At 56.3% G+C, this 25,223-nt stretch overlaps 3 protein-coding genes across 10 annotated transcripts; 2 read left to right on the top strand and 1 right to left on the bottom strand.

Annotated features, from left to right (window-relative positions):
- The first annotated feature begins 124 nt into the window (after nucleotides 1–124).
- On the top strand, nucleotides 125–13,687 carry VARS1 (valyl-tRNA synthetase 1). 3 transcript variants are annotated; one of them, XM_038553560.1, is made up of 30 exons: nucleotides 125–268; nucleotides 426–847; nucleotides 1,873–2,007; nucleotides 2,107–2,245; nucleotides 2,471–2,595; nucleotides 2,677–2,764; nucleotides 2,923–3,023; nucleotides 3,152–3,279; nucleotides 6,735–6,899; nucleotides 7,088–7,169; nucleotides 7,675–7,794; nucleotides 7,888–7,996; nucleotides 8,091–8,185; nucleotides 8,428–8,518; nucleotides 8,774–8,898; nucleotides 8,982–9,085; nucleotides 9,188–9,346; nucleotides 9,465–9,555; nucleotides 9,648–9,753; nucleotides 9,832–9,902; nucleotides 9,990–10,115; nucleotides 10,394–10,498; nucleotides 10,580–10,648; nucleotides 10,736–10,814; nucleotides 10,939–11,066; nucleotides 11,444–11,599; nucleotides 11,742–11,948; nucleotides 12,021–12,132; nucleotides 12,265–12,590; nucleotides 13,550–13,618. In XM_038553560.1, the coding sequence occupies exons 2-30, from the start codon at nucleotides 461–463 to the stop codon at nucleotides 13,616–13,618; spliced, it is 3,798 nt and encodes a 1,265-aa protein (XP_038409488.1). In that variant the 5' UTR covers nucleotides 125–268; nucleotides 426–460. The 3 variants fall into 3 exon arrangements, with proteins under 3 accessions (XP_038409488.1, XP_038409487.1, XP_038409489.1); XM_038553559.1 differs by lacking the exon at nucleotides 125–268 and having other exon boundaries at nucleotides 461–847; nucleotides 13,550–13,687; XM_038553561.1 differs by lacking the exon at nucleotides 125–268 and having other exon boundaries at nucleotides 461–847; nucleotides 2,680–2,764.
- A 135-nt stretch (nucleotides 13,688–13,822) lies between these two features.
- On the top strand, nucleotides 13,823–23,498 carry VWA7 (von Willebrand factor A domain containing 7). Of its 4 annotated transcripts, none has more exons than XM_038553565.1 (17): nucleotides 13,823–14,088; nucleotides 14,350–14,598; nucleotides 14,860–15,141; nucleotides 15,624–15,720; nucleotides 16,317–16,427; nucleotides 16,875–17,070; nucleotides 17,177–17,358; nucleotides 18,578–18,690; nucleotides 18,926–19,042; nucleotides 19,500–19,685; nucleotides 20,174–20,306; nucleotides 20,418–20,570; nucleotides 20,680–20,772; nucleotides 21,230–21,426; nucleotides 21,504–21,643; nucleotides 21,844–22,018; nucleotides 22,126–23,498. In XM_038553565.1, the coding sequence occupies exons 2-17, from the start codon at nucleotides 14,365–14,367 to the stop codon at nucleotides 22,288–22,290; spliced, it is 2,574 nt and encodes an 857-aa protein (XP_038409493.1). In that variant the 5' UTR covers nucleotides 13,823–14,088; nucleotides 14,350–14,364; the 3' UTR covers nucleotides 22,291–23,498. The 4 variants fall into 4 exon arrangements, with proteins under 4 accessions (XP_038409493.1, XP_038409490.1, XP_038409492.1 ...); XM_038553562.1 differs by having other exon boundaries at nucleotides 13,824–14,088; nucleotides 21,125–21,426; XM_038553564.1 differs by having other exon boundaries at nucleotides 13,826–14,088; nucleotides 17,189–17,358; nucleotides 21,125–21,426.
- On the bottom strand, nucleotides 22,633–25,138 carry SAPCD1 (suppressor APC domain containing 1). 3 transcript variants are annotated; one of them, XM_038553567.1, is made up of 5 exons: nucleotides 24,540–25,138; nucleotides 24,164–24,428; nucleotides 23,581–23,676; nucleotides 23,383–23,472; nucleotides 22,633–23,292 (listed from the first exon to the last, which is right to left on the bottom strand). In XM_038553567.1, exons 1-5 carry the CDS (start codon nucleotides 24,632–24,634, stop codon nucleotides 23,200–23,202), a joined length of 639 nt encoding a protein of 212 aa, XP_038409495.1. In that variant the 5' UTR covers nucleotides 24,635–25,138; the 3' UTR covers nucleotides 22,633–23,199. The 3 variants fall into 3 exon arrangements, with proteins under 3 accessions (XP_038409495.1, XP_038409497.1, XP_038409494.1); XM_038553569.1 differs by having other exon boundaries at nucleotides 24,164–24,304; XM_038553566.1 differs by having other exon boundaries at nucleotides 22,633–23,472.
- Between the last annotated feature and the right edge of the window lie 85 nt (nucleotides 25,139–25,223).

Genomic DNA, 25,223 nt, shown 5'->3' with positions numbered 1-25,223 from the left:
GTGCGCCCTCGTGCGCCCTCGTGCAGCCCCTCGGGAGCGCGGCGGGCGGCGCGGCCGCGAGGGCTGTCGGCGGGCATCGCCCCCGCGCAGGCGGAGCACGGCCGCCCGCGCCACGACCCGCGGGCCCGGAAACGCTCGTTGTCACAAAGGGGGACACGTGGGCGCGCACGGCCGGCGGCGGTGCAGGGAGCCGGGGGCGCCCCGAGAGCCGCCCACCTCGGCCCCGGCCGCAGGTGGCTGTCCGGCTCGGCGTGACCGCCTTTCTCCAGTACGTACCCGCGGATCCCGAGGGGCAGCCCCGGGCGCGCGCCGTTGTGGAGCCAGGCCCTGGGCTCCCGAGGCCGGGTGGGACCTCCGGCCCTGGGGGACCCCGCGGGGTCCCCTCTGCTCGGGTCGCTCAGCCGCCCCCGTCTCTCTGCCCCTAGGTCTCCCTCCACGTCGTTCGGACCCCGGCGTACCCATGTCCGTCCTGTACGTCTCCCCTCATCCCGACGCCTTCCCCAGCCTCCGGGCCCTCATAGCCGCGCGCTACGGGGAGGCCGGGGAGGGCCCGGGCTGGGGAGGAGCCCACCCGCGCATCTGCCTCCAGCCGCCCCCGACCAGCGGGACCCCCTGCCCCCCACCGCGTCTGCCCGCCCTGGAGCGGGGGCCCGGCGGGCTCTGGGTGTGGGGGGCCACCGCCGTGGCCCAGTTGCTGTGGCCGGCGGGCCTGGGGGGCCCCGGGGGGAGCCGGGCCGCCGTGCTGGTCCAACAGTGGGTCAGCTACGCCGACACGGAGCTGATACCGGCCGCCTGCGGAGCAACGCTGCCCGCCTTGGGACTCCGGAGCGCTGCCCAGGACCCCCAGGTGAGCGGGACGGAGGAGGGGAAATGCAGAAGAAGAAGATGAGAAGGGGTAAGGAGCCCCGGAAGGGCGCGGGCCAGGCGTGGAGAGACTCTGAGCAAATCCCCGGTGGTCATCTGCAGTGATAACCTCGGCAGGTCTCTTAAATAGCCTTGGTCTTCGTCTTGGAAAGTGGAAGTTTTCCTGTTGAGGAACACGCTGAGATGAGAAGAGCTGTGCGGAGCGCCGACTGGTGCTCGGGGTTCTAGAGTCTGGGAGGAGAATCGAGGAGTGGAAGGCAGCGGAGGTGGAGGTTACTGCCTAGTGGGTTGAGGGAGGGAGGAGTGGCGGGGTGCTGGGGATGGAGGAGAAGGCAGGGAGAGCAGAGAGTGCGCTAGCAGGTTGAGGCGGTTGAGTGCAGGTTGAGGCACTTCCAGAACCATCACCTCCTTGCACAGTTTTGAGCACATGGTGGATCGTTAGTATTCTTTGAATGAATGAATGAATGAATGAATGAATGAATGAAAGCAATGAATCCCTGGTTTACACCCTGGCTTGCTCCCTCATGTCCTACTTACACCGCCTACCATAGAGGGCCCCTCTCTGGAATGCCTCATCTCCCTCAGCCTGATTTGTTTTTCTTCACAGCACTTACAGAGAAAAATAGGGTGATGTACTCTATATTTGCGCATTTATCGTCTCCCCCGCTGAAGTGTAAACACTGGAGTGTGAACACGAGTCAGGGTCTGCTTGTCTCCACATTCCTTAGAGAAGTGCCTGGCCTGTATAGGTGCTTAATAAACACCTCTGGAGGCAATAACTGTGTTGCCTCATGCAGTCTTTAACTTCTGGTGCTTAACATATTCATGTGACACATAGTAAGTGTGCAGCAGGAATCTGTTGAACAAATGGAAATATTTTTATTATGACCATTTGGCCTCAGAGGTGGTGATTTTTGGGAGCGGAAGGACTCGTGGATTGAGTGGGTTACGGGATGGGGAAATGAGGTGGGCCAAGCCTAGTCCCTTACCCCTTCCCTTTCCCCATAGGCTGCCCTGGGGGCCCTGGGCAGGGCCCTGAGCCCCTTGGAAGAGTGGCTTCGGCTGCACACCTACCTGGCTGGGGAGGCCCCCACACTGGCTGACCTGGCAGCTGTCACGGCCTTGCTCCTGCCTTTCCGTTACGTGAGTCACAGGGGCCTGGAGAAGAATGGGGACGTGCAGCTCCCATCAGACCTCACTCTAAGGTGATTAAGGATATTTTATTTCTTTTCACCGTCGCAGGTCCTGGACCCTTCTGCCCGCCGGATCTGGGGTAATGTGACTCGCTGGTTTACCACATGTGTCCAGCAGCCAGAATTCCGGGCAGTGCTGGGAGAGGTGGTTCTGTACTCAGGGGCCAGACTCCTCTCTCAACAGCCAGGTGAGGAGGGTTAGGGAGGGAAGGAGGCGTTCCTCTGGGCCTTCTGTGGGGCTCATGTTCCTGACAGAATCGCTAGGGAAGGACCCTGAGGGTGGGGGGGGGGGGGGGGGGGGGGAGGCCAGCATGGGGAGCCCTTGGGCCGCTGGAATGGCCCGAATGAAACAGTAGTATGGTTCACAGAGGATCCCCAATGGGCTAAGCTGGCGTTTCTGTGCCTCTGTCCAGGCCCCGAGGTCCCTGCACCCCCAAAGACGGCCTCTCAACTCAAAAAGGAGGCAAAGAAACGGGAGAAGCTAGAGAAATTCCAGCAGAAGCAGAAGACACAACAGCAGCAGCCACCGCCGGCGGAGGTGAGAAGCTACGGGGAAAACTAGAAGGTTGGTGCCCCAGTGGGTGGATGACCTCCCTGCCTCTATCTTTTCCCTCCCAAGCAGAAGAAACCAAAACCAGAGAAGAGGGGAAAACGGGATCCTGGGGTCATTACATATGACCTCCCAACCCCAGCTGGGGAAAAGAAAGGTATGAGAGGCGGGAAGGGACCCCCCTCCTTAGCTGCTGCTGTCTTTGGCATTGTCCCTTCCTGCACTGCCCTTGCTTCCACTTGGCTTTGGAGGATTTGCACAGCCCCCCGGCTGCTCCCAGTCTCAGACACTGCCCCCTCCCCGTCTCTCCCCCAGATGTCAGTGGCACCATGCCCGACTCCTACAGCCCTCAGTATGTGGAAGCTGCCTGGTACCCATGGTGGGAGCAGCAGGGCTTCTTCCAGCCCGAGTATGGAGTGAGTGCTCTGCTGCCCAGGCCCAGGGGAGATATGGGAGGACAACAACAGGGCCGAAGGACACACTGCCTGGGAGGGGGCCAGGAGGTGATGTGAGGCCTTAGCACGTGCCCATCCTACCCCATCAGCGTTCCAGCGTGTCAGCGCCAAATCCCCGGGGAGTCTTCATGATGTGCATCCCACCCCCCAATGTGACAGGCTCCCTGCACCTGGGCCACGCACTCACCAATGCCATCCAGGACTCCCTGACCCGATGGTGAGCTCCTGCCCTCTTCCACCCGTTCCCTCTGTCTCCTTTGCCTCTTCACTCCTCTCCTCCCTTCTGTCCCCTGACCAGCCCTCCGTCCACTTTTTTTCTTTATGGGACCTCAGCTCTGCCCCCTGGTGGTGCTCCTCCTCTCCTCACGTCCTTCCCAGATCCATCATCCATATCCTCCCCTAGTCAAGCAACCAGCACCCCTCACTAGTAGACGCTCTTGTCTCCTTTCTCTTGTTATGAAAAATAACATTATTTTGAATTAAACAAACGTAAATATACTTTTGTAAGAAATGCAAAGCTTCAGGTCTCTTTGACTATGCCCCTGTAGACCTACTCCCTTGCAAAATTTAGCCATTACTACCACTTTTATGTGTGTCATTCCAGGTCTTTCTTGTCTGTTTACTTAAAATTTGTGTATCCACAGTAGTTTATAATTTTCATTTTGGATGGGCTTTTCTTTTTTCTGTCCTTTAACATAAACGACTTAACATCAAACACGTTACTCCATGACTTTTTTTTGCACTTAGTAGTTTATTTTGGAGATGTTTCCTTGTTCTTATGCATAGACTGACTTCATTCTCTTCCTTTTTTTATTTATTTTTTATTTATTTTATTTTTTATTTATTTTTTCCTTCTGTTTCATTGCTCCTTAGCGTTCAATAGTGTGGCTATACCTTAAAGGAGTCACTTTCCTATTAATGGTCATTCCTAATTGTTTTCTCTTGAAGATCTGGCTAGAATGCACATTCCTGTATGTGCTCTCTCAAGTGCAAGTGGAAGATTTCTCTGGTGTACTACCAGGAACTGAAACTGCTAGGTTGGAGGGGCATGCTTATATTAAGTTGTCTCCAAATAGCTTCAGTAATTTATACCTCTGTGAATTGCGGGTGAGGATATTCATTTCCCCATGTCCTTTCCAACCCTGGATATTATCAGTGTTTGTTTGCCAAACTGAAGGGCAAAAAAAATGATGCCTCTGTTATTTGTGATTACCTTTTCATGTTTCTTGGCCAGTCAGGTTTCTTTGTGTATGAATCGTCTGTACCTATCTTTGTTTTTCTATTGATTCTGTTTTTTTTCTTTAATTGGCTTGTGGAAGATCCTTTAATATTCTGGATATTGATGTTTTGGTTTGTTATGTATATTATAAATGTTTCTTCCTATTCTAGCACTTGTTCCTCCCCCTGACGTGTTAGCAGTGTTAACAAGTATATAAACTAATATTCCAGATGACAATTTTCTTTAAAAAAGTAATTTTTTAGGGCAGCCCAGGTGGCTCAAGCAGTTTAGCACTGCCTTTGGCCCAGGGCCTGATCCTGGAGACCCAGGATCGAGTCCCATGTCAGGCTCCTTGCATGGTGCCTGCTTCTTCCTCTGCTTGTGTCTCTGCTTCTCTCTCTCCTCTCTGTGTATTCTCAGAAATAAATAAATAAAAATCTTTAAAAAAAAAAGTAATTTTTTAAAGATTTATACATTTATTTGAGAGAGAGGGAGAACAAGCAGGTGCAGGGCCAGAGGGAAAGGGAGAAGCAGGCTCCCCACTGAGCAGGGAGCCCCAGGCTCGATCTAGGACCCTGGGATCATGACCTGAGCCAAAGGCAGCCACTTAACTGACTGAGCCACCCAGGCACACCTATGACCTTTTATTGATTTTTTTTTTTTGTAGCCAACTTTATATAAACCTTAAGAAATGCTTTTAGTGAAACTTTACTTTCGTTCCTTGTGTCTTATTTCTTTAATAATACCGAGCAAATACTAGGATTCGTAAAAGATGTTTATGTCCAGTACAACTTATAAGCAACACTCCTGAGGATCTGTTATCTGCAGGAGAATGGAGTCGCTCTAGTCCCTGTCCCCAGGGAGATTTAAATGTAGCAAGGATAAACAGACCCATAAAGTAATGAATATGATATAGTTTGATGAGTTTTTGAAAGTGATGTATGGATACAGTTTTTTTTTTTTTTTAATTTTTATTTATTTATGATAGTCACAGAGAGAGAGAGAGAGAGGCAGAGACACAGGCAGAGGGAGAAGCAGGCTCCATGCATCGGGAGCCCGACGTGGGATTCGATCCCGGGTCTCCAGGATCGCACCCTGGGCCAAAGGCAGGCGCCAAACTGCTGCACCACCCAGGGATCCCTGGATACAGTGTTTCTATAATTTCCTCTCCACTTCTTTAATGCCCAGTTCTTCTAAAAGTTCACAGTAAAGGTCATTGGGATTTAATGCTTCATGTGCCTCATCAGCAAAGAGCTTAAGCGTCAACTGCACATACTTGAACCAATGTGTGGCAGACGAAGCCTTGCAATACTACCGTCTTCATTTCTCTAATTCATTTTCTGATTAGTTCCCTAAAACATTACTAGCTTCCAGTCATTTCTCCCCAGATGGTCTAGCACTTGCTTTTTACTTGGGGGTTTTGTTGTTTTATATTTTGATCTAGCTGGTTTGCCAGTATTATTATTTTTTTTTAAATTTTTATTTATTTATGATAGTCACACAGAGAGAGAGAGAGAGAGAGAGGCAGAGACACAGGCAGAGGGAGAAGCAGGCTCCATGCACCGGGAGCCCGACGTGGGACTCGATCCCGGGTCTCCAGGATCGCGCCCTGGGCCAAAGGCAGGCGCCAAACCGCTGCGCCACCCAGGGATCCCGTATTATTTTTTTAAATCCATTTTATTTATTTTGGAGAGAGAGCTTAAGTGTGTGTGTGGGTCGGGGGAGGGGCAGAGGGGGAGAGGGAGAGAATGAATCCTCGAGCAGACTCCTTGACCCAGGGCTCCATCTCCCAACCCTGAGATCCTGACCTGAGCTGAAATCAAGAGTCAGCTGCTTGATCGGCTGAGCCTCCCAGGTGCTCTGGTTTGCCAGTGTTCTTTATCTCTGTGTCTTCTTAAAGAAGGCCTCTTCTACCTCAGAGTTACAAACATTTTCATCTGTGGTCTTTTTTTTCTTCCTTTTTTTTTTTTCTTTCAAGTTTTGAAAAGTATGTCACTTTTTTTTTCTAATGTATTTCTAGTAGTGTTGAGTTCATGGATTGGACTAGAATTTTTCTTCATGAATATTGGAAAGTAGGGAACTAATTAGCTAATTGTCCCAGACAGATTTATTCAGTAGGTTGTCCTTTCCCTACTGATAGGAAATGCTACTTACAACAAATATGAATTTGCTCAGATATGTTTCCAGACAGTGTTTTTGTTTTCTTAATCTGTAACTCTGTTCTTATATCGTAACTTATTGTTTGGATGAGAGCTTCTTCTCTGTTCTTTGGTCAAATTTCCTTGGCTGTCCTTGTGCTTCTCTCCCTGACTATAATTTCAGAGCTGGGAGGATCTCTCCCCACCTCCTCTTTATTTCCTGAGTCCATTGACTCTGTGCACAGGAGCCCCTTCTTCCTTTGTTGTCAGGGCCAATGGCCCAGTCACCTCCAATCCTCTTGGCTCTTCCAACAGGCATCGCATGCGCGGGGAGACCACCCTGTGGAACCCTGGCTGTGACCACGCAGGCATTGCCACCCAGGTGGTGGTGGAGAAGAAACTGTGGCGTGAGCAGGGCCTGAGCCGGCACCAGCTGGGCCGAGAGGCCTTCCTCCGGGAGGTCTGGAAATGGAAAGAGGAGTGAGTGTGCAGTGCCCGGTCCCCTGCCCAGAGGGGACCCTCTGTGGCTTCTGGCCTGGGCTGCAGGGCCAGATCCTCACAGAGAGAGGGTCAGAGGGATGAGTGACCCCCATACTGCCCCGTCAGCCCTCATGTCTCCCTCCAGCCCAGGCCTGAGTGCTGATCTGGGCTTGTCTGTCCACTTCCAGGAAAGGGGACCGGATTTATCACCAGCTGAAGAAGCTTGGGAGCTCCTTGGACTGGAATCGAGCCTGTTTCACCATGGACCCTGTGAGTAGGAGGGGTCTCGGGCCTGGGGCAAGCTCCCCAGAGCCACTGACCCACGGACGAGAGTACCTGTGCTGTGGCCCTCCCCTAGGAGGGGAGCTCAGCACCCGTGGGGAACCATGGAGGGCTCAGCTGCAAATAGCACTTCTCGCCCTTTGTCGCGGCCCTTTGTTACCTACCTGGAGCTCAGACTCTTCCTGGTGGCCCATGATGGGCCTTACTCTCCTGTGGAGCCCAAACTCCCAGGATTCTCCTCATCAGCCCCTGTCCTGGCCAGGTGACTTCCCTGCCATCCCCAGAGGCCTTAGGCTTTGTTGGGCACCTTTGCACTCTCACAGCTCTCTCTCCTCTTCAGGAAAAGTACTTACTCCCTCCGGCCCTCAGAGGGGTCTGTGTGCTGGGTGGTGGGACTCCAGGCAGCCCAGGTCTCACCAGATCCTGCTGCCTTGGCAAGTCTGCCTGGATCCCTGGACATCTAGGCCTCCCTCTGACTCTCCCTGCTCCCCAGAAACTCTCAGCAGCTGTGACAGAGGCCTTTGTCCGGCTCCATGAGGAGGGAGTCATCTACCGCAGTACCCGCCTTGTCAATTGGTCCTGCACCCTCAATTCTGCCATCTCCGACATCGAGGTGTGCCCCCACCCCCACCCCCACCCCAGGCCCTCTCCGTCGCCAGCCCCAGCCCCAGCCCCTAGGCCACCTCTTTTAATCCACACCTCACAGGTGGATAAGAAGGAGCTGACCGGTCGCACTCTGCTCTCCGTGCCTGGCTATAAGGAGAAGGTGGAGTTTGGGGTCCTTGTCTCCTTTGCCTACAAGATCCAAGGCTCAGGTAGGAGGCTAGGGGTGCCAGGGGTCCTGGGTGGGGCGGGGTAGGGGGTGAGAAGGGGCCGGAGCTGAGACCACAAGGCTGCGTGTCACTCCAGACGGTGACGAGGAGGTGGTGGTGGCAACAACTCGGATTGAAACAATGCTGGGAGACGTGGCCGTAGCTGTGCACCCCAAAGATCCTAGATACCAGGTGCGGCAGAGTGCTCCCCACAGCTGGGGAGGGGTGCTGGTTGCAGGGTGCTCCCACACTGTGCATGAGGGTGGGACGGACACTGAGCCCTGTGGCTGAGGAGAGAAAACTGGATTAGGAACTCCTCTGCAACTGCCTTCTGGCCCAGAAGATGGTTTTTGTGTTAGGGACAGTAGGGTCCCAGGTAGGAGAGAGCTGGGCCCAGGCCTTCTGGAGTGTTTGATGTCTCCCTCTGTCCCCAGCACCTGAAGGGGAGGAGTGTGATCCACCCATTCTTGTCTCGGAGCTTGCCGATCATCTTTGACGATTTTGTGGACATGGAGTTTGGCACAGGTGAGCAAGGGGCTGTCCTGGGAGAGAGAGGGAGGCCACAAGGTGCACTCCAGTCATTCATCTTCCTTCCCAAAGAAAAAGAAAACAAGCCTTTCCTGGACCAGCAGGACTTGGTCTAGGTCTCAGGGGACGGTACCAAAGAGGTGGGAGATAAGGCTGGTCAGGGAGCCACATCTTTCACCAAAACGGGGTGTGTGTAGAGAGAGGCGCTCCACTGAGTCCCTCGTGCCTCGGGCACCCCTGCGAACACCCCAGGTGCGGTGAAGATCACCCCTGCCCATGACCAGAACGACTACGAGGTCGGACGGCGGCACAGGCTGGAGGCCATCACCATCATGGACTCCCAAGGGGCCCTCATCAATGTGCCCCCGCCTTTCCTGGTAAGACTGCCGGGGCTGGGGTGGTGGCTGAGAGACCTTGGGGTGTCTGGGCCTCGCCGTGATGGAGCCTGTCTCCCACCCAGGGCCTACCCAGGTTTGAGGCCAGGAAGGCGGTGCTGGCAGCGCTGAAGGAGCAGGGGCTGTTCCGGGGTGTTGAGGACAACCCCATGGTAGTGCCGCTTTGCAAGTGAGGCTGGAGGCCTGGGTGGGTGGCGGGGGTGGGGTGGGGGTGGATGGAACAGCTCCTTGGGGGCTCGCCACCTGATGTCCCCACCCACGTGTCCTGCAGCCGGTCCAAGGATGTGGTAGAGCCTCTGCTGCGGCCGCAGTGGTACGTGCGCTGTGGGGAGATGGCCCAGGCCGCCAGTGCCGCTGTGACGCGGGGAGACCTCCGCATCCTGCCCGAGGCCCATCAGCGGACTTGGCACACCTGGATGGACAACATCCGGTGCGTCAGGCCCTTCCACGTGGGGTGGGTGTTGGCCGAAAGGCTGTCCGGGGCACACCTCCTCACCCCCCACCCCCCACACCCCTTGACTCATGGCCCCCTCCCCCACCACTTGTAGGGACTGGTGCATCTCCCGGCAGCTGTGGTGGGGTCACCGCATCCCAGCCTACTTTGTCACAGTCAGCGACCCGGCTGTGCCCCCGGGGGAGGTGAGAACCAGGCCAGAGCTAGACCCTCGCCAGTGGGAGGGGTCGGGGCCGAGGCAGAGGGCCCCCCTTGGCACTCACTCCACCTGTGGCAGGACCCCGACGAGCGGTACTGGGTGAGCGGGCGCAGCAAGGCTGAGGCCCGGGAGAAGGCAGCCAAGGAGTTTGGAGTGTCGTCTGACAAGATCAGTCTCCAGCAAGGCAAGGGCGGGCTCGGGGTGGAGGGCAGCGCTGAGGCGTCCCTACCCGCTCTGACCTCTGACCCCTGGCCTCCCTCAGATGAGGACGTACTGGACACCTGGTTCTCCTCTGGCCTCTTCCCCTTCTCCATCTTTGGCTGGCCCAACCAAGTATGTTCCTGAAGGCCCAGCCTGGGATGGGGTGGGGGTCGGGGGGGGGGGGGCTTGGCCCCCTGTCACGCCCTGCTCTGCCCCCAGTCAGAAGATCTGAGTGTGTTCTACCCGGGGACGCTGCTGGAGACGGGCCATGACATCCTTTTCTTCTGGGTGGCCAGGATGGTCATGCTTGGCCTGAAGCTCACCGGCAAGCTGCCCTTCAGAGAGGTGTGAAGACTGCCGAACCCGCCCCACAGTCCCTCCCATCCCGTGCCACAGCTGCAGCCGTGGGTGGGCCTCAGCCAGGGCCTCCTCACAGTGATTCTGTGCACTGGCTTTGCAGAGGAGGGAGTGCCTCTGATGCCCACAAAGGTGCTGAGTGCGCTGGTAGGGACCCCGAAGCCCCGAGGTTCAGAATGGGGCCGACTAGATGCAGGCCCTGGGCAGGCACTGGGTCTGGGTGAGGGCATACATTGTCACGGGCCCTCCCTGCTCTTCCTCGCCAGGTCTACCTTCATGCCATCGTGCGAGATGCCCACGGCCGAAAGATGAGCAAGTCTTTAGGCAATGTTATCGACCCCCTGGACGTCATCCATGGAGTCTCCCTGCAGGTGGGGCCGCGCTCTGGGCCAGGCCTGGCAGGGCTATGGGGCTGTGGCCACGACTCCTGACCACTCCCACCTCCTCCTCAGGGCCTCCATGACCAGTTACTGAACAGCAACCTGGACCCCAGTGAGGTGGAGAAGGCTAAAGATGGCCAGGTACTGAGGCTGGGCTCTGGGACTAGAGGGTGGGCCGAGGAGGGTGCGGCCACCTCACGACGCCCCCCCGTTGACTCCTTCCTACAGAAGGCAGACTTTCCGGCAGGCATTCCCGAGTGTGGCACCGACGCCCTCCGGTTTGGACTCTGTGCCTACACGTCCCAGGGTATGGCCTCCAAAACCTCTCATCCAAGTCCTTCCTCCTTCCCTGAGGCCCACCCTTGTCCTTCTACACCCTGGGCACGTGCCAGGAGGGAGATGGGGAGGACTCACCCTTCACTCCCACCCAGGTCGTGACATTAACCTGGATGTGAACCGGATATTGGGGTACCGCCACTTCTGCAACAAGCTCTGGAACGCCACCAAGTTTGCCCTCCGGGGCCTGGGGAAGGGTTTTGTGCCCTCAGCCATCTCTGAGGTGAGGGCCTGGTAGGCGGCGAGGTGGGCAGCACCCGCCCAGGCAGCCACAAGCATGGCCAGTGCTGTGTCAGGATCCTGACCACTGAGTCAGGTGGCCCAGGCCCTGCTTTGGAGGATCCTTCATGTAACTGAAGGGACAGATGGACACAGGTACAGACAGTTACAGTGTAAGCCTGGGGCATTGGGGTCCTCCCTCAAGGAGATGGGGGGGTGCTGTCCTTTCTTTTTCATGTACTTGGCACATGGTGGCTTCAGACCTGGCAGGTTCCTGGGATGTAGAGCTGCCCATGGTTCCTGCCCACCCCCGCCATGGGCTTTTGCCTCCCTGCCCCAGGCGTATGGTACCTCCCAGCTGATAGGCTCTTTCTTCCCAAGCCTGGAGGCCACGAGAGCCTGGTGGACCGCTGGATCCGCAGCCGGCTGACTGAGGCGGTGAGGCTTAGCAACCAAGGCTTCCAGGCCTACGATTTCCCAGCTGTCACCACTGCCCAGTACAGCTTCTGGCTCTATGAGCTCTGTGATGTCTACCTGGTGAGAAGCAGGGTGGGTGTGGGGCGGCACAGCCCTGAGCCTCACTTTGCCAGTGGTTGGCACTGAGACCAGAGCCAGCCTCACAGGCACAGTTGGGGCTGGAGGTAGACGTCCCTGAGGCCTATGTTTCCCGGTCCCCTAGGAGTGCCTGAAGCCCGTGCTGAATGGGATGGACCACGTGGTAGCCGAGTGTGCTCGCCAGACCCTCTACACCTGCCTGGATGTTGGCCTGCGGCTGCTGTCACCCTTCATGCCCTTTGTGACAGAGGAGCTATTCCAGAGGCTGCCCCGGCGGACACTACAAGCACCCCCTAGTCTCTGTGTTACCCCCTATCCGGAGCCCTCAGAGGTAAGGGGTATGGCTGGGAGGGGGCCTCTGGCCTGCCCCCCCAGCCTCCCTCACCACTCCTCCACCCTGCAGTGCTCCTGGAAGGACCCTGAGGCGGAAGCTGCCATGGAACTGGCCCTAAGCATCACACGAGCCGTGCGCTCCCTGCGTGCGGACTACAACCTGACCCGGATCAGGCCTGACTGTGAGCCTCGTATCCTCATGCCTGCCTTGTGCCCCTGTCCCCTCAGCCCACTCTGGGACCATGGTCCTGTGCGGTTGCCTCATGTCCTGTCTCCTTGGGGCCAGATCTCTCACCTTCCTCCCTTCCCCACAGGTTTCCTGGAAGTGGCTGATGAGGCCACAGGCATTCTGGCATCGGCAGTGTCGGCCTACGTGCAGGCGCTGGCCAGCGCGGGTGTGGTGGCTGTCCTGGCCCTGGGGGCTCCTGCACCACAGGGCTGTGCTGTGGCCCTGGCATCTGACCGCTGCTCCGTCCACCTGCAGCTGCAGGGCCTGGTGGACCCGGCCCGGGAACTGGGCAAGCTGCAGGCCAAGCGCAGCGAGGCACAGCGGCAGGCACAGCGTCTACGGGAGCGCCGCGCTGCCTCAGGCTACCCTGTCAAGGTGCCCCTTGAAGTCCAGGAGGCCGACAGAGCCAAAGTATGTGGTGTGGGCGGGCACCCCTTCTCCATTTCCCACACCATGTGCTCCCTCCATCGTCAGACCCCGTCCCGTGGCTGCACTCCACCCAGCCCTGGGCAGTGACCAGGGAGCAGATAGCCCGGACCTCCTGAACCGGTGGGGTTCCCTGAACCGGAGGGGCTCCCTCCTCTTACACAAGGAACAGCTAGGAGCCAGGGCACAGCCCAGGGTCACACCCGCAACGTGAGGACGGAGGCAGACCTAGAATAGGTATCCTGCCTCCCCGCCAGAGCCCTTGCTCCCCATCCCACATGCCAGGGGCTGGTCTGGGGCCCAGTACAATCGGGAAGCCCAGCGGGCTCACCTGGGATCTCCAGGGAGGAGCAGTGGAGTGAACCACATGGACACAGAGAGAAACGAATGGAGGCTGAGTGGTGAAGCCGTAGTGGCTGAGCAGAGCTCTGTCTATCCATTCGCCTGGAAGCCCGCTCAGGGCAGTGGGTATGGCCATTGCCATTTTACAGACGAAAACCCAGTGCCTGCGTAGGAGCCTGCGTCCCTAACTCCTGTGTCCTACTGTCCACCTGGGGGTGGGGGCTACTGGCTGGGGCACAAGGCCTCTGAGGCCCCTTTGTGTTTGGGGACTGAACACTGGCAGAAGGCCAGACCTGAGAGGCCAATGATGCTGGGAGGGAGGGCAGGTGCTGATGGGGGAGGCTGATGAGAATGAGTGGGGGATGGGCTGGCCATGCTCTCACAGTCCCCAGAATACTCACTGTATATGGCCCTCACCCATCTTTCCAACCTGGACCCCCCTGCCATCGTGGGCATTGTGGGTCACTTGTGTGACTCTGGGCTGTGCCCCCATTCCTTTTTTTTTTTTTTTCTTTTTGTGTGCCCCCATTCCTGACATTTGTCTCCTCTCTTGGGCCTGGGTCCTCATCACCCACCACCCCCTCTCCTTGTCCAACCGGCAGCTCCAACAGATAGAAGCAGAGCTCAAGAAGGTGGATGAAGCCATTGCGCTATTCCAGAAGATGCTGTGATACACCCGACTCCTCATGACCCCCAGTGTCCACCATGGGGTGGCAGCAATAAAATATTTTGCCACAAAACCCATGTCTTGTCTTGTGTGATTGGGGCTGGGTGCCTGCACCCCCAAGGGCCGCAGGCTAGGCTAGAGGCACGGGGTGGGCAGAGAGGTGCTTCTGTCTGGATCTGCCTCTGGCACTGGGCCAGGTCTGAGTCATGTTGCTCACGCCCTTCCCCCTCCCAGCTCTTCTCCATTCACCTTTGTGCTGCTGCTGAGGGAGGCCCGCCCTGGTGCCAGCTGCCGCTCGCAACCTTGGGTGGACATGAGTAGAGGGGCCAGGGGCTGCCCGTCCTGCACCACCGTGCCCCTGCCTGGGCCTGCCCCACCCCCCTCCACTGAATCCTCCTTAGGTTAATTATAACTCTGACCTAAGTGCCCTGTGACACCGCGCCCCAGTGGCCCTGCCGGAGACCCAGCCACCAGGTAGGGGAGAGGCCTAGAGAGGGGTTTCAGCCTTCCCTTGGGTGTGTGTGTGGGGGGGTGTCCTAGGGGAGGAGCCTCAGTCCCTCTCCTGCGGGTGTCTGTACCTCTATGGCCTCCGGTTGACACCCGAGGGGAGAGGGCAGGGAAGGCAGGCTGGGACCCATCTGGGGCCTGAGGCAGAGCAGGTGCCCCTGGAGACACCGCTGGGCCTGCCCTGGACTCGCAGCTGCTTCCTCCTCCCGAGAGCCTTCTGTCCGGCAGGTGCACGTGGCAGCCATGCTTCCTACAGACGTGCCCCTCTCCCATTTGAGCACCTCCCTGCTGCTGCTGCTGCTGCAACTGCTGCACCCCGCATCTTCCTTCTTCCCCAACGTCTGGAGCCTCCTGGCTGCCCCTGGCTCCGTCACCCACCAGGACCTGACTGAGGAGGCGGCACTCAATGTCACCCTGCAGCTATTCCTGGAGCAGCCGCCCCCAGGCCGGCCCCCGCTGCATCTTGAGGACTTCCTGGTGAGCATCCCTGGGTCCTCCCATCCCAGCGGGATTCCCCAACTCCCTGGGACTTCTCCTCCTGAGGGCCATCCTCTCTTCCATGCCTCCCCACCTCTACCCCCTGCAACAATACCCAAGAGTCCTGATCCAGAACTGCCTCTCTCATATAGGGACCAACACCTTCAATTCCTTGCACGCTTACCCCGAGTGATGGTGGCTGAGGAAACATGGGCAGTGGCCTAATCCAGGGGCCCCTGCCCCCTAACCTGCTCTCACCAGGGCCGCACCCTCCTTGCTGATGACCTCTTTGCTGCCTACTTTGGGCCTGGGTTTCCTTCCCGGCGGTTCCGAGCAGCCTTAGGTGAGGTGTCTCGTGCCAACGCAGCCCAGGACTTCCTGCCAACATCCAAGAACGACCCTGACCTGCACTTCGATGCTGAACGGCTGGGCCAGGGGCGCACACGCCTGGCCGGGGCTCTACGGGAGGCCCTGGTGGCAGCCAGGGCCCTGGACCACACCCTGGCCCGCCGGCGTCTTGGGGCTGCACTTCATGCTTTGCAGGTGAGAACAGCGTGAAACGGTCGGGGGCAGGGGGGTGGGGGCAGGTGGGTGTCTCCACTCTGGGTCTTCCCATCCCCCGGGTAGAGACCTCCCTGCTTAAGAAAGGATGGGGGTGCTGCTTGCCAATGCCCTGAGGCTGGTCCCCAGCTCCCCACCTCCAAGTTGGCAGCACTTCCTGTGGCTGCGGAGAAGCCAGAGGAGGTGAGAGGGAGACGTGGTGTCAGTGGTGGGCCCTGTAGGCCACTGGAGGGCCTTTGGGTGGGCTCTGAGTGCGAAGAGAGGAAACACTAGGAGTCTCCCACATGGGGAAAGCTCCGTTCTGGGCAACGGGCAGAGGGTGTGGAGGGCACTTGGGTTATCTGACAGCAGCAGGGAGGGGGAAGGGGTGGTAAGAGGAGGCTTTGCAGATGAGGGACTCAAAGGAGTGGGAGTAAAGGCTGGAGATCATGACGACAGTGCTTCATCTCCCTTCCTCCCCACAGGATTTCTACAGTCACAGCAACTGGGTGGAACTGGGGCGGCAGGAGCCGCATCCTCACCTCCTCTGGCCGAGGCAGGAGCTCCAGAGCCTGGCACAAGGTATGGCCGTGACCCGGGGCTTGGGGGGAACCCATAGAGCCACGTCCTGGCAGCCCACCCAGCCACTGTGTCACATCCTCAGGTCACATAGGATGTGCCATTGCTTCTTCTCTGGAATGACCTGTGAGGTCACCCAGCTCAGCCAAAGGCCAGGTCAGCTGGATAGCCTCCCCAAGGTCACCCGGGGAGACAGAGCCAGGACCAAGGTCAACAGACCTCGAGTTCTCTTTCATGTGGCTTCCTTCCCCCAACATGGGATGGAGCAACCAGGACTATCCGTCATAGTCGTCTCTTCTTTCCACCTGAACTATGACCGGAAGCTGCCTCCTGTCCGTTACAAGTTCGCCTCCTGTCCTCGGCTCACAGAGGGCTCAGTCCCCGCAGTACTGGTCCGCATGCTTCTTGGTTTCCTAGCACAGTCCCCGTCCCAAATACTTGGTCTCATCACCAGACCACCTCCAGGTGTTTGCTCAGAAAGCCTAGAAGCGTGCCCATATGCTTTGGGCAGCTGGGGGGTAAGCCCAAGTTCGGGTGGACGGGGCTAAAGACCAGTGGTGGCAGAACCGTGGACTCTAGGTTCCTGTCCTCCCTTCCAGTGGGCGATCCTACCTGCTCTGATTGTGAGGAGTTGAGCTGCCCCGGGAATTTACTGGACTTGACGCTCCTCACGTCCGGCTACTTTGGATCTCATCCCTCCAAACCGCCAGGTACCAGGTGGAAGTAAGGGGAGAAAGTCACAGCCTTTCCCCTGAGGGATTTCCATAGGGATCTCAGAACTGCAGGCCCTTGTCCCACTTCCTGTGACATCAGCTCCTGGAAGAAGGAGGATGTCAGGAATGGGGTGGGTGGATGGAGGCCTGCTGAGGTGGCCGTGAAGGTCAGGTGGGGAAGAGCTGCTCACTCAGCTGGGAGGACTTCCCCATTATCCCACGGCAGCTTTTGGGGACTGACCAGAGAGATGAGGGGATCCATTGTACACCATGATGATGGACCCCTCCAGATTTCCTCCAGATTTGGCCTCCACAAAATGTCATCTTTCTTGCTGATCCTTTGCTGAAGAGTGAAAGGTCAGGCCAGCTCAAAAAAGGGCCTCGTTTTCTTAGGAGGCAGTGTTTTTTTTACATCCTCCCTCCAACTGTCTTTCCTCAACCCAGGGAAATGTAGCCATGGGGGCCGTTTTGACCGGAGCAGCTCCCAGCCACCACGGGGGGGCATCAACAAGGACAGCACATCCCCGGGCTTCTCTCCCCACCACATGCTTCACCTCCAGGCTGCAAAACTGGCCCTTCTGGCCTCCATCCAAGCCTTCAGCCTCCTGAGAAGCCGCCTGGGAGACAGGGGTTTCTCTAGGTGAGTGGCCTCTGTGAGATGTGCTCCCCAATGGGTAGGCGCTCTTGGGGGAGCTGAGAAGACAGGGTTTGGGGGCAAATGGACAGACCCTTCACCATATCTCCAGCTTGCTCCCCAGGCTGCTGGATATCAGCCCAGCCTCCAGCCTGAGCTTTGTCCTGGACACCACGGGCAGTATGGGTGAGGAGATCAGTGCTGCCAAAATCCAGGCTCGCCACATTGTGGAACAAAGAAGGGGCAGCCCCATGGAGCCTGCCCACTACATCCTGGTACCTTTCCATGACCCAGGTAACTGGTCTGGTGAGCAGAGTAGAAGGAAGGAAGTCCAGAGTGAGGGGTGAATGCCACTGGTGGAAAAATGGGCCTCATGGTTCCACTTCCTTAACAAAATGGTGACACTTCCTGTGGTTGAGTCTTCACTGGCACCTGTGTGCATATCGGAAACAATCGGCACTTCTGGTGTTTCCAAAGTGGTAGCACTTTCCTTATGAGGTTAATCATGATCTGTGCTTAGGCAGGGTCCTCTGCCTCCATGCTAATCAGCCATTCTCAATTCTCGCCGCTTCCTGTAGACCGAGATTGGGATGAAGATGGGGGGTTCGTGGGTGCAGGCTCCTGTGAAACTAGTTATAGTTTATTCCCTTCCCTGTTGGGCTGGAAGTCAGACGCCCTGACCTGGGTCGACCAGTCACTGTGCATCCTTAGGCTGATCATTTCACCTTTTTTTTGCCTCAATTTCATTATCCATAGAATGGGTCAGTACTTGTCTTATCCTGCCTATCTCCTATGGTTGAAATGACCATCAAATAAAATACCTTTAGGACTGAGAATTAGGGATCCCTGGTTTGGCGCCTGCCTTTGGCCCAGGGCATGAGCCTGGAGTCCCAGGATCGAGTCCCACAAAGGGCTCCCTACGTGGAGCCTGCTTCTCCCTCTGCCTGTGTCTCTGCCTCTCTCTCTCTCTGTCTCTCATGAATAAATAAGTAAAAATCTTAAAAAAAAAAAACTCAGAATTCCCTAAGGGTTGGTGTTGCATCCTATTTACCTGTATAAATCTAATAGCTGGCATTTAAGAGGAGCTTAACACATATTTGATGAAGCTTTGAATAATTAAAAATTTAGTACGTCTTATGGATCAATGCACATTCTAAGATTCACAAAATCAACTCATTTAGTTCTAATGACACCCCGAGGTAAGTACTATTATTTTTCTGGCTTTTCTGGTGAGGAACTGAGGCCCCAGGTACTTTTTATACCTACACACCTACCCTGTAAAGGTTCACTCAGGACCACAGGAGATGCTGCCATTTTGCTCTGGAAATGAGGTCCACTTTCCCCCCAAAGGTCACTAGCCTCTGCCCTGCCCTGTGCATATAAGTATAAGGGAATACTGTTGTTTCAATAGTCATTCACCCCTGGAGCGTAGCAGGCCTCTTGACTGGGGAGGTAGGCCTAGGCGGGGATGAGGGGATCCCTCTCCTCACTTGCTTCCTTTCTCCCTCCCCAGGATTTGGCCCTGTCTTTACAACCAGTGACCCTGACAGCTTCTGGCAACAACTCAATGAGCTCCATGCCTTGGGGGGTGGAGATGAGCCTGAGATGTGCCTGTCAGCCCTAGAGGTCTGCCTCCCCCACCCTCCGCCCCTCCCCTTCTTCCTTCCTTTCCAGATCCCGCCACCAAGGGGAACTGGAGCCTTCCTGGGACTTGCCTCCCTCCCCACCTTCAGAGCCTAGTGCCCCTAGCTTCCCTCCAGGGTTCCAGGGTCATATTTCCTTCAATTCTGTCCCCCCTGGTTCTACCTGTCCCCCTGCCGCTGCTGCCATTTTTAATACCAGTGCTTTCCCTTTCTGCCAGCTGGCTCTGCTGCACACACCTCCCCTCTCAGACATCTTTGTCTTCACCGATGCCTCCCCCAAGGATGCCGTCCTCACCAACCGGGTGGAATCCCTGACTCAGGAACGGCGCTGCAGAGTGAGCACACTGATGGGAGACGCAGCATCAACTGCCCAGGGATACGGGGAAGCCCATGACAACCACCTCATAATGAGGATCACGCCACGCTCTGGTGGCTGAACCAACTTTGGCAAGGGGTGGGACAAGAAGACAATGAGTATAATGTTTGCAGATCCCTTGTCTGATCTGAATTCATATTTGAATCTGTCTCCCAACAAACCATTCAAAGAACTGGAGATCTAGTTGCTAATAATCCACTATGTGGGTGACATAGGGTGACAGTTACAAGGGAAAAGCAACTACTAAGTGAAGGCCTAGGGGCTGTGTCACTGGGAGACCCTGCCGTAGAGTCAGAGGCTGACAGAGACCTTACCATTAGTCATCAGCTCCATAGTGCACTTGCACAGGAGACCCCCAATTCTGATAGTAGACGGCACTGGGAGTACTCAAGTACTGGCCTCTCTTTTGGGCACAGGTGACATTCTTCGTGACTGAAGACCCACTGAGGGTTCAGGGCCGAGCTCGGCGTGAGGTCTTGTCCCCTCTGCGTTTTGAGCCATATGAAGCCGTGGCCCTGGCCTCAGGAGGAGAGGTCATCTTCACCAAAGACCAGCACATTCAGGATGTGGCGGCCATTGTTGGGGACAGCATGGCAGACCTGGTGAGTATGGTGGCCAGAGGGACTAGTGCTTCCAGCTGAGAACTAAGGGCATGGGCGACATGGCCTTTCTCTTTCTCCTAGGTTAGTGGTTTAACACAGCTGTGTTGCCTCAGCAGTTAGAAGGGTGGGAAAGGAAGTTTCTCTCCCTCTGAGATCCATGGCCCCCCACCTTCCACATTGCTCCTTCGGTAGTAGTACTGTCCCGTCCCCCAACCTTGGCCTCCAGGAATATGTCCTCGGGGCTACCACAGGAAGTCCTGCCATCTTGTAAGGAGGGACAAGAAGCGATTGCCTCACCCTTAATCCCTTGCCTCCACTTTGTCATTTACTGTAACTTCATCCCTGGTCCTGTGCCCCTCTCTTTCACCGTAGCCCTTCACGTGTGACTTCGTTTCTGTCTCCACCTTTCTCCTGTCTTTGTTTTTTGCCTTATCTGTGTTCACTGCCTTATCTTCTCCTTCATTCTTTGGTTCTGCACATCCCTCAAGGTTACCCTTCCCCTGGAACCTCCTGTTGTGGTGTCTGGGAGGCCATTTGGCTTCAGTGTGGATGCGCTGCTCCAGAGGGTCACAGTTCGGATCCATGGGGAGGTCAGCAGCTTCTGGATCAGGAGCCCAGCAGGTACACCCACGAGTGTGACTTGAGGCAGAGGGAAGGATGGAGAGTGAAGGGTGAACTACTAAGGGACAGGAATCATCTCATGTGCCAATCTTGCTCTCCCACTGCCATCAGGAGTCTCCCAGGGCCAGGAGGAAGGCGAAGGGCCTCTAGGTCACACGCGCCGCTTTGGGCAGTTCTGGATAGTTACCATGAATGACCCCCCACAGCCAGGGACCTGGGAGATCCAGGTCATAGCGGAGGGCATGCCCCGGGTTAGGGTGCAAGGTAAGGAGGGAGATATTCCTGGGAAGGGAGGACAAGGCTGCAGAGCTCAGAGAGCACTGTCGGTGACATTTGTTTTGGCAAGGTCTCTGATTGCCTTGGCCCTCCTCAGCCCAGACAGCCCTGGACTTCCTCTTCTACTTTGGAATTCCCATGGATGAAGGCCCCCACCCTGGCCTCTACCCCCTGGCTCAGCCAGTAGCAGGTACATCTGTCCCCCCACCCCTACTTTCCCATTATCCCATCTATCTAGCTATGAAATTCTCTATTTAACTTTTTATTGTTACGGCTTACATATACAGAAGTAACTAACTGAAGTAAACAGCTGGATTTCATAATGCACCCATGTAACCATTCCTCTCTCAGTTCAAGATTTAGAACATTTCAGGCATCCCAGAATCTTTCTTCACCCTGCCCAACAATGTCACTCAGAGGTAGCACCCTTTCTCCATCCATACTCCCAGGGGTAACCCCTGTTTCCAAAACCATTCATCCTTTTCTCCCCATGTCCGAATCTCCTGTGGACCATCATCCTCCCCTCCCACCCCCTGTCCCAGGCCTCCAGACCCAGCTGCTGGTAGAGGTGACAGGGCTGGGTTTCAGAGGTGACCCCAGAGATCTTCGGTCGCATTTCTCCCATGTCGTCCTTCGAGGGATTCCAGAAGGGGCTGAGCGGGGCCGGGTGCCCCTGGAACCCATGGGACCACGGGAGCGAGGTCTCCTGGCCGCCTCACTGCCACCCGCACTTCTGTCCACCACGGGCCCCTTCTCTCTGGAGTTGATCGGCCAGGATGGAGAGGGGCATGGCCTGCACCGAGTGGCCCCCCAGCCCTGCACCGTGGTCCCAGTCCTTCTGGAGGTGAGATGCCAGAGGAAGGTGCAGGTGGGGCCAGAGGGAGCTGCAGCAGCTCTCCCCTAACCCGCCCTCCTCTGCAGCTCAGCAGCTCCCCAGGGTCCCTGGCCCCCGGCAGCAAGGCCCCACTTAGCCTCCATATTGCCAGCTTCTCAGGCCCTCAGGATCTGGACCTTAGGACATCTGTCAACCCCAGGTTCCCTCTCACCTTCAACCTCTCCAGGTACAACCCCCGAACCCTCCTGCTCAGTTCTGGCCCACCTTTTGGTCCCTCCCGCTCCCCCTCGCATGGTGGCCTGGTGCTTTAAGCCCCACCTACACGGCCTCCTCCCAGGGGCATTCAGATTCTCACCTGGCCTGAGACCCTGGGCTCTCAGCTCTTCAGAGCCTGGGCCTTCAGCCCACTGTGTGTCCACTCAACAGGGTTCGCCTGGAACCGAATGAGTCTGTGTGGGGCCACCTGTGGTTGGAGGTCCCGGACTCAGCCGCTCCAGACTCCGTGGTAATGGTGACTGTGACTGCGACAGGTCAAGAAGGCAGCCTAGTGCCCCCGACCCATGCCTTCCTCTGGCTCCTGGTGCTGGCTCCGGCCCCGCAGGTGAGGTACCCCCACTTCCCATTGCAGGCCAGGCAGGGTAAGGGGAGGGTGTTGTGGGCTTAATTTGGGTAGAGACAGCCTGACAACCTCTCTCCCCTTCTCCCCAGGACCCACTGGCTGCCACTGCCCACTCATCTGGCCCCATCCTCCACTCGACCAGCTCTGTGTCCACTTTGGTGACTCGGGGAAGGGCTGCAGGAGGGCGGATAGGCAACTGCTGGTGGGGCACAGTTGGAGGAGTGCTGCTCCTGCTAGGCTTGGCCTCCTGGTAACACTACAACCCCTAGAGGAACGGGTCTCCAGTGCTATTTTCAATCTTATCCCATTGCTGAGAAGGTGACATGGGCCTCTGGCCCCCACCTCTCCCAGATGGGATGAAGGTTTTCCTTCTCATGCACTTGTCCCTCTCTTCCTTAGTGAGATTGAGATAGAGAGCCATGGATTCTCCCATAGTACACTTTCTCTAACTCTGGTGGGAACCAAAGCAAATACTCCTTTTTGGAGAAAGTTGGTTCCTATTTCTCCGTAGCATCTCTTTTTTTTTTTTTTAATTTTTTTTTTTTAATTTATTTATGATAGTCACACACAGAGAGAGAGAGAGGCAGAGACACAGGCAGAGGGAGAAGCAGGCTCCATGCACCGGGAGCCCGACGTGGGATTCGATCCCGGGTCTCCAGGATCGCACCCTGGGCCAAAGGCAGGCGCTAAACCGCTGTGCCACCCAGGGATCCCGCATCTCTTTACTCCATTATTTATTCATGCTTTCCCAAGCTCAGGAAAAGGAAAGATGTATGGGGAGGAAACTAAAGTTGGGAGTGGGGTTTATGTATAGAATTGTTCTTATTTGAAATTCTGAAGAAGCTCCTATTTTATTTTTGTATTTAAATTTGAAGGACAGTTTCAGTAAACATATCTGCCCTAGAGAGAGATTCCAAAGAGAGATCATTTATGGATATGGGGACATATCAGGGAGATCAACCTATCAGGGAGAGGAAAGATGAAATGGAAGTTTTCAGTTGCTGAGAAGAAACTTTATACCAAGATGTTTGGACTTCAGTTGGCCCATCACCTGGAGCCATTTATCTGTTAGGTCAAGAGGCAGAATAAGGAGACTGGGGGCTCGGGCCCAGGCCTCCCACCACCACCACCACCTCACCAAATGAGGAAACCCAGAGGAACCTTTACACACGGGTTGGGCCCCCCCGCATCTTGGGGCAGCCAAGCTGGACGGTCTCCCCTTTTGGCTGAATGCCTGCCTTCTGCCTGGACAGCTCCTGGAGAAGAGGAGAGAAACCGTGGGCATCTGTGCTCCCCGCTCCACTAGGGGGCCAGGCTCCGCCCTCCTGCCACCCCCTACAGCCTACCTGTTGCTGCCAGAGGTTCTGCTTCCTTGGCCTTCCCTTCCAGCCCTGGGCAGCATGGAAATCAGCCTTATTTAAGGGATGTGAGGAGAACTGGGAGGGAGGAGTGGGTGGGATTTACTTTTTCCTCTTAAACCAGTGTTGATCCTAGGTCCCCTCTCTACCCCCACTTCCCAAAAATCTAAGCAAAAACAAACTCACCTTCTCCTGAACCAGACTCCGCAAACACATGGTCATCTTTTGAATCTGGGCTAACTGGGGGCCATGAGGCTCTGAATGTAAATCTGCTAGGAAATTCTAAAGGAGGAGTTGGAGGCTGACAACATGGTGAAAACTTGAGGTCCATCTGCTACTCTTCTGACACCACAGGTCATATTTCTTCTCCATCGGGATTCCCTTATCTCAGTAGCCCTCAAGGCAGGTGGGAAAAATCCCCCACTCTCCACTCCCATCTCTTTAACAATCCAGTTCCTCCATCCCCCTCAAACAGCACAGTACCCTTTTTCTTATTTTTTATGGATCCTCCCTGTCTAGTCCTGATCCATTGGAATGATCCAGGCCACTCCCCCATCTCAATGGAGTGATCCTAACCATGTCCCTCTGAATGGAATGCAGACCAGCCTCCTCCAATCCCGACAATGAACACCAACCTAATACTTGGTGGCATCCAGTCATTACAGTGCTTCCAATTCATGATCCCTGCCCATTAACTCTTGCCTTCCCATGGTGGTGTCTGCCGTGTCTGCATCTCCCTGCTCCCCCACACCGCACATCAGCCCCGTACCTCACCAAGAGCCCCTAGATGCAGCTGCTGTTGCTGTGCCTCCCTCAAACGGCCCTCAAACCAGGCCTGGCCATGCTCCAGCAGCTCCAGCCCCTGCCACAGGGCATCCTGCTCCCTCTCCAGAGCCTGCATCCTCTGCAGCTGGGAAGGCAAGAAGCAGAGGCTGACTTGCTCCACAGCAGGGCTCTGGGCCGTGGCACTTCCTCTCAACTCTTGGTTGGGTTCACTGGTCACTGAGTGTGAGCCCAGACTAACCACTGAGCACCTGGAAGGCAAGGGGAAGCAGGGGGGAAGACAGGGGCCCTCAAAATTGGCTGGAAATGGACAGATCTAGGCAGTGGGTTTCTCTGGGGCCTCTTGCTGGACTAATACTCACCCAGAGGAAGAAGCTCCGGGCCCCTGGGTCCTGGCGGCTTGTCCTGAGTGGCAGCAGCATAACTGTGTAGGGAGCACAGACGAGGGGCAGCCCATTGGGACCCTGGCTCCCCATGGCTCTGGAGTGGGAAGAGTGGAGCCACGCCCAGTGGCGTGCAGGGCTGGGTCCTCCCCTTCCCTCCTGTGCCCATCCTACCTTGTTTTTCAGCCTCTCAGAGCCTTTCCTGCCATGTCTGAGGCTGGGGTGTTCCTACTTAAGGGGAAAGATCATCTCTGTTGGGGCGTAATCTCTTCCTTCTCATCTGCTTTTGTAGGGTCTGTTAAAACAGCTGTGGCTGGTTCTCATGAAGTCCCCCTGGGTGGAACCCAAGGGTCTCCCTACAGCATAGTTATTGTGTGTGTATGTGTATGTGTTGAAGTTGATTTGTTTTTAGTAATCTCTAAACCTAACATGAGGCTTGAACCCATGGCCGCAAGATCAAGAGTCACACATGAGGTGTGGCTTAGTGGTCCATGTCCCTGTGTTTTTATTTTTATTATTTTTTAAAGATTTTATTTATTCATGAGAGACACAGAGCAAGAGAGAGCGAGTGAGGGATCCCTGGGTGGCACAGCGGTTTGGCGCCTGCCTTTGGCTCAGGGTGTGATCCTGGAGACCCGGGATCGAATCCCACGTCAGGCTCCT

Source organism: Canis lupus, chromosome 12 (genome assembly GCF_011100685.1).
Source record: "Canis lupus familiaris isolate Mischka breed German Shepherd chromosome 12, alternate assembly UU_Cfam_GSD_1.0, whole genome shotgun sequence".
In the NCBI taxonomy this organism is placed as follows: Eukaryota; Metazoa; Chordata; class Mammalia; order Carnivora; family Canidae; genus Canis; species Canis lupus.
Note: the sequence above shows the minus strand (reverse complement) of the source record. Positions and strands in the feature narration are given on the sequence as shown.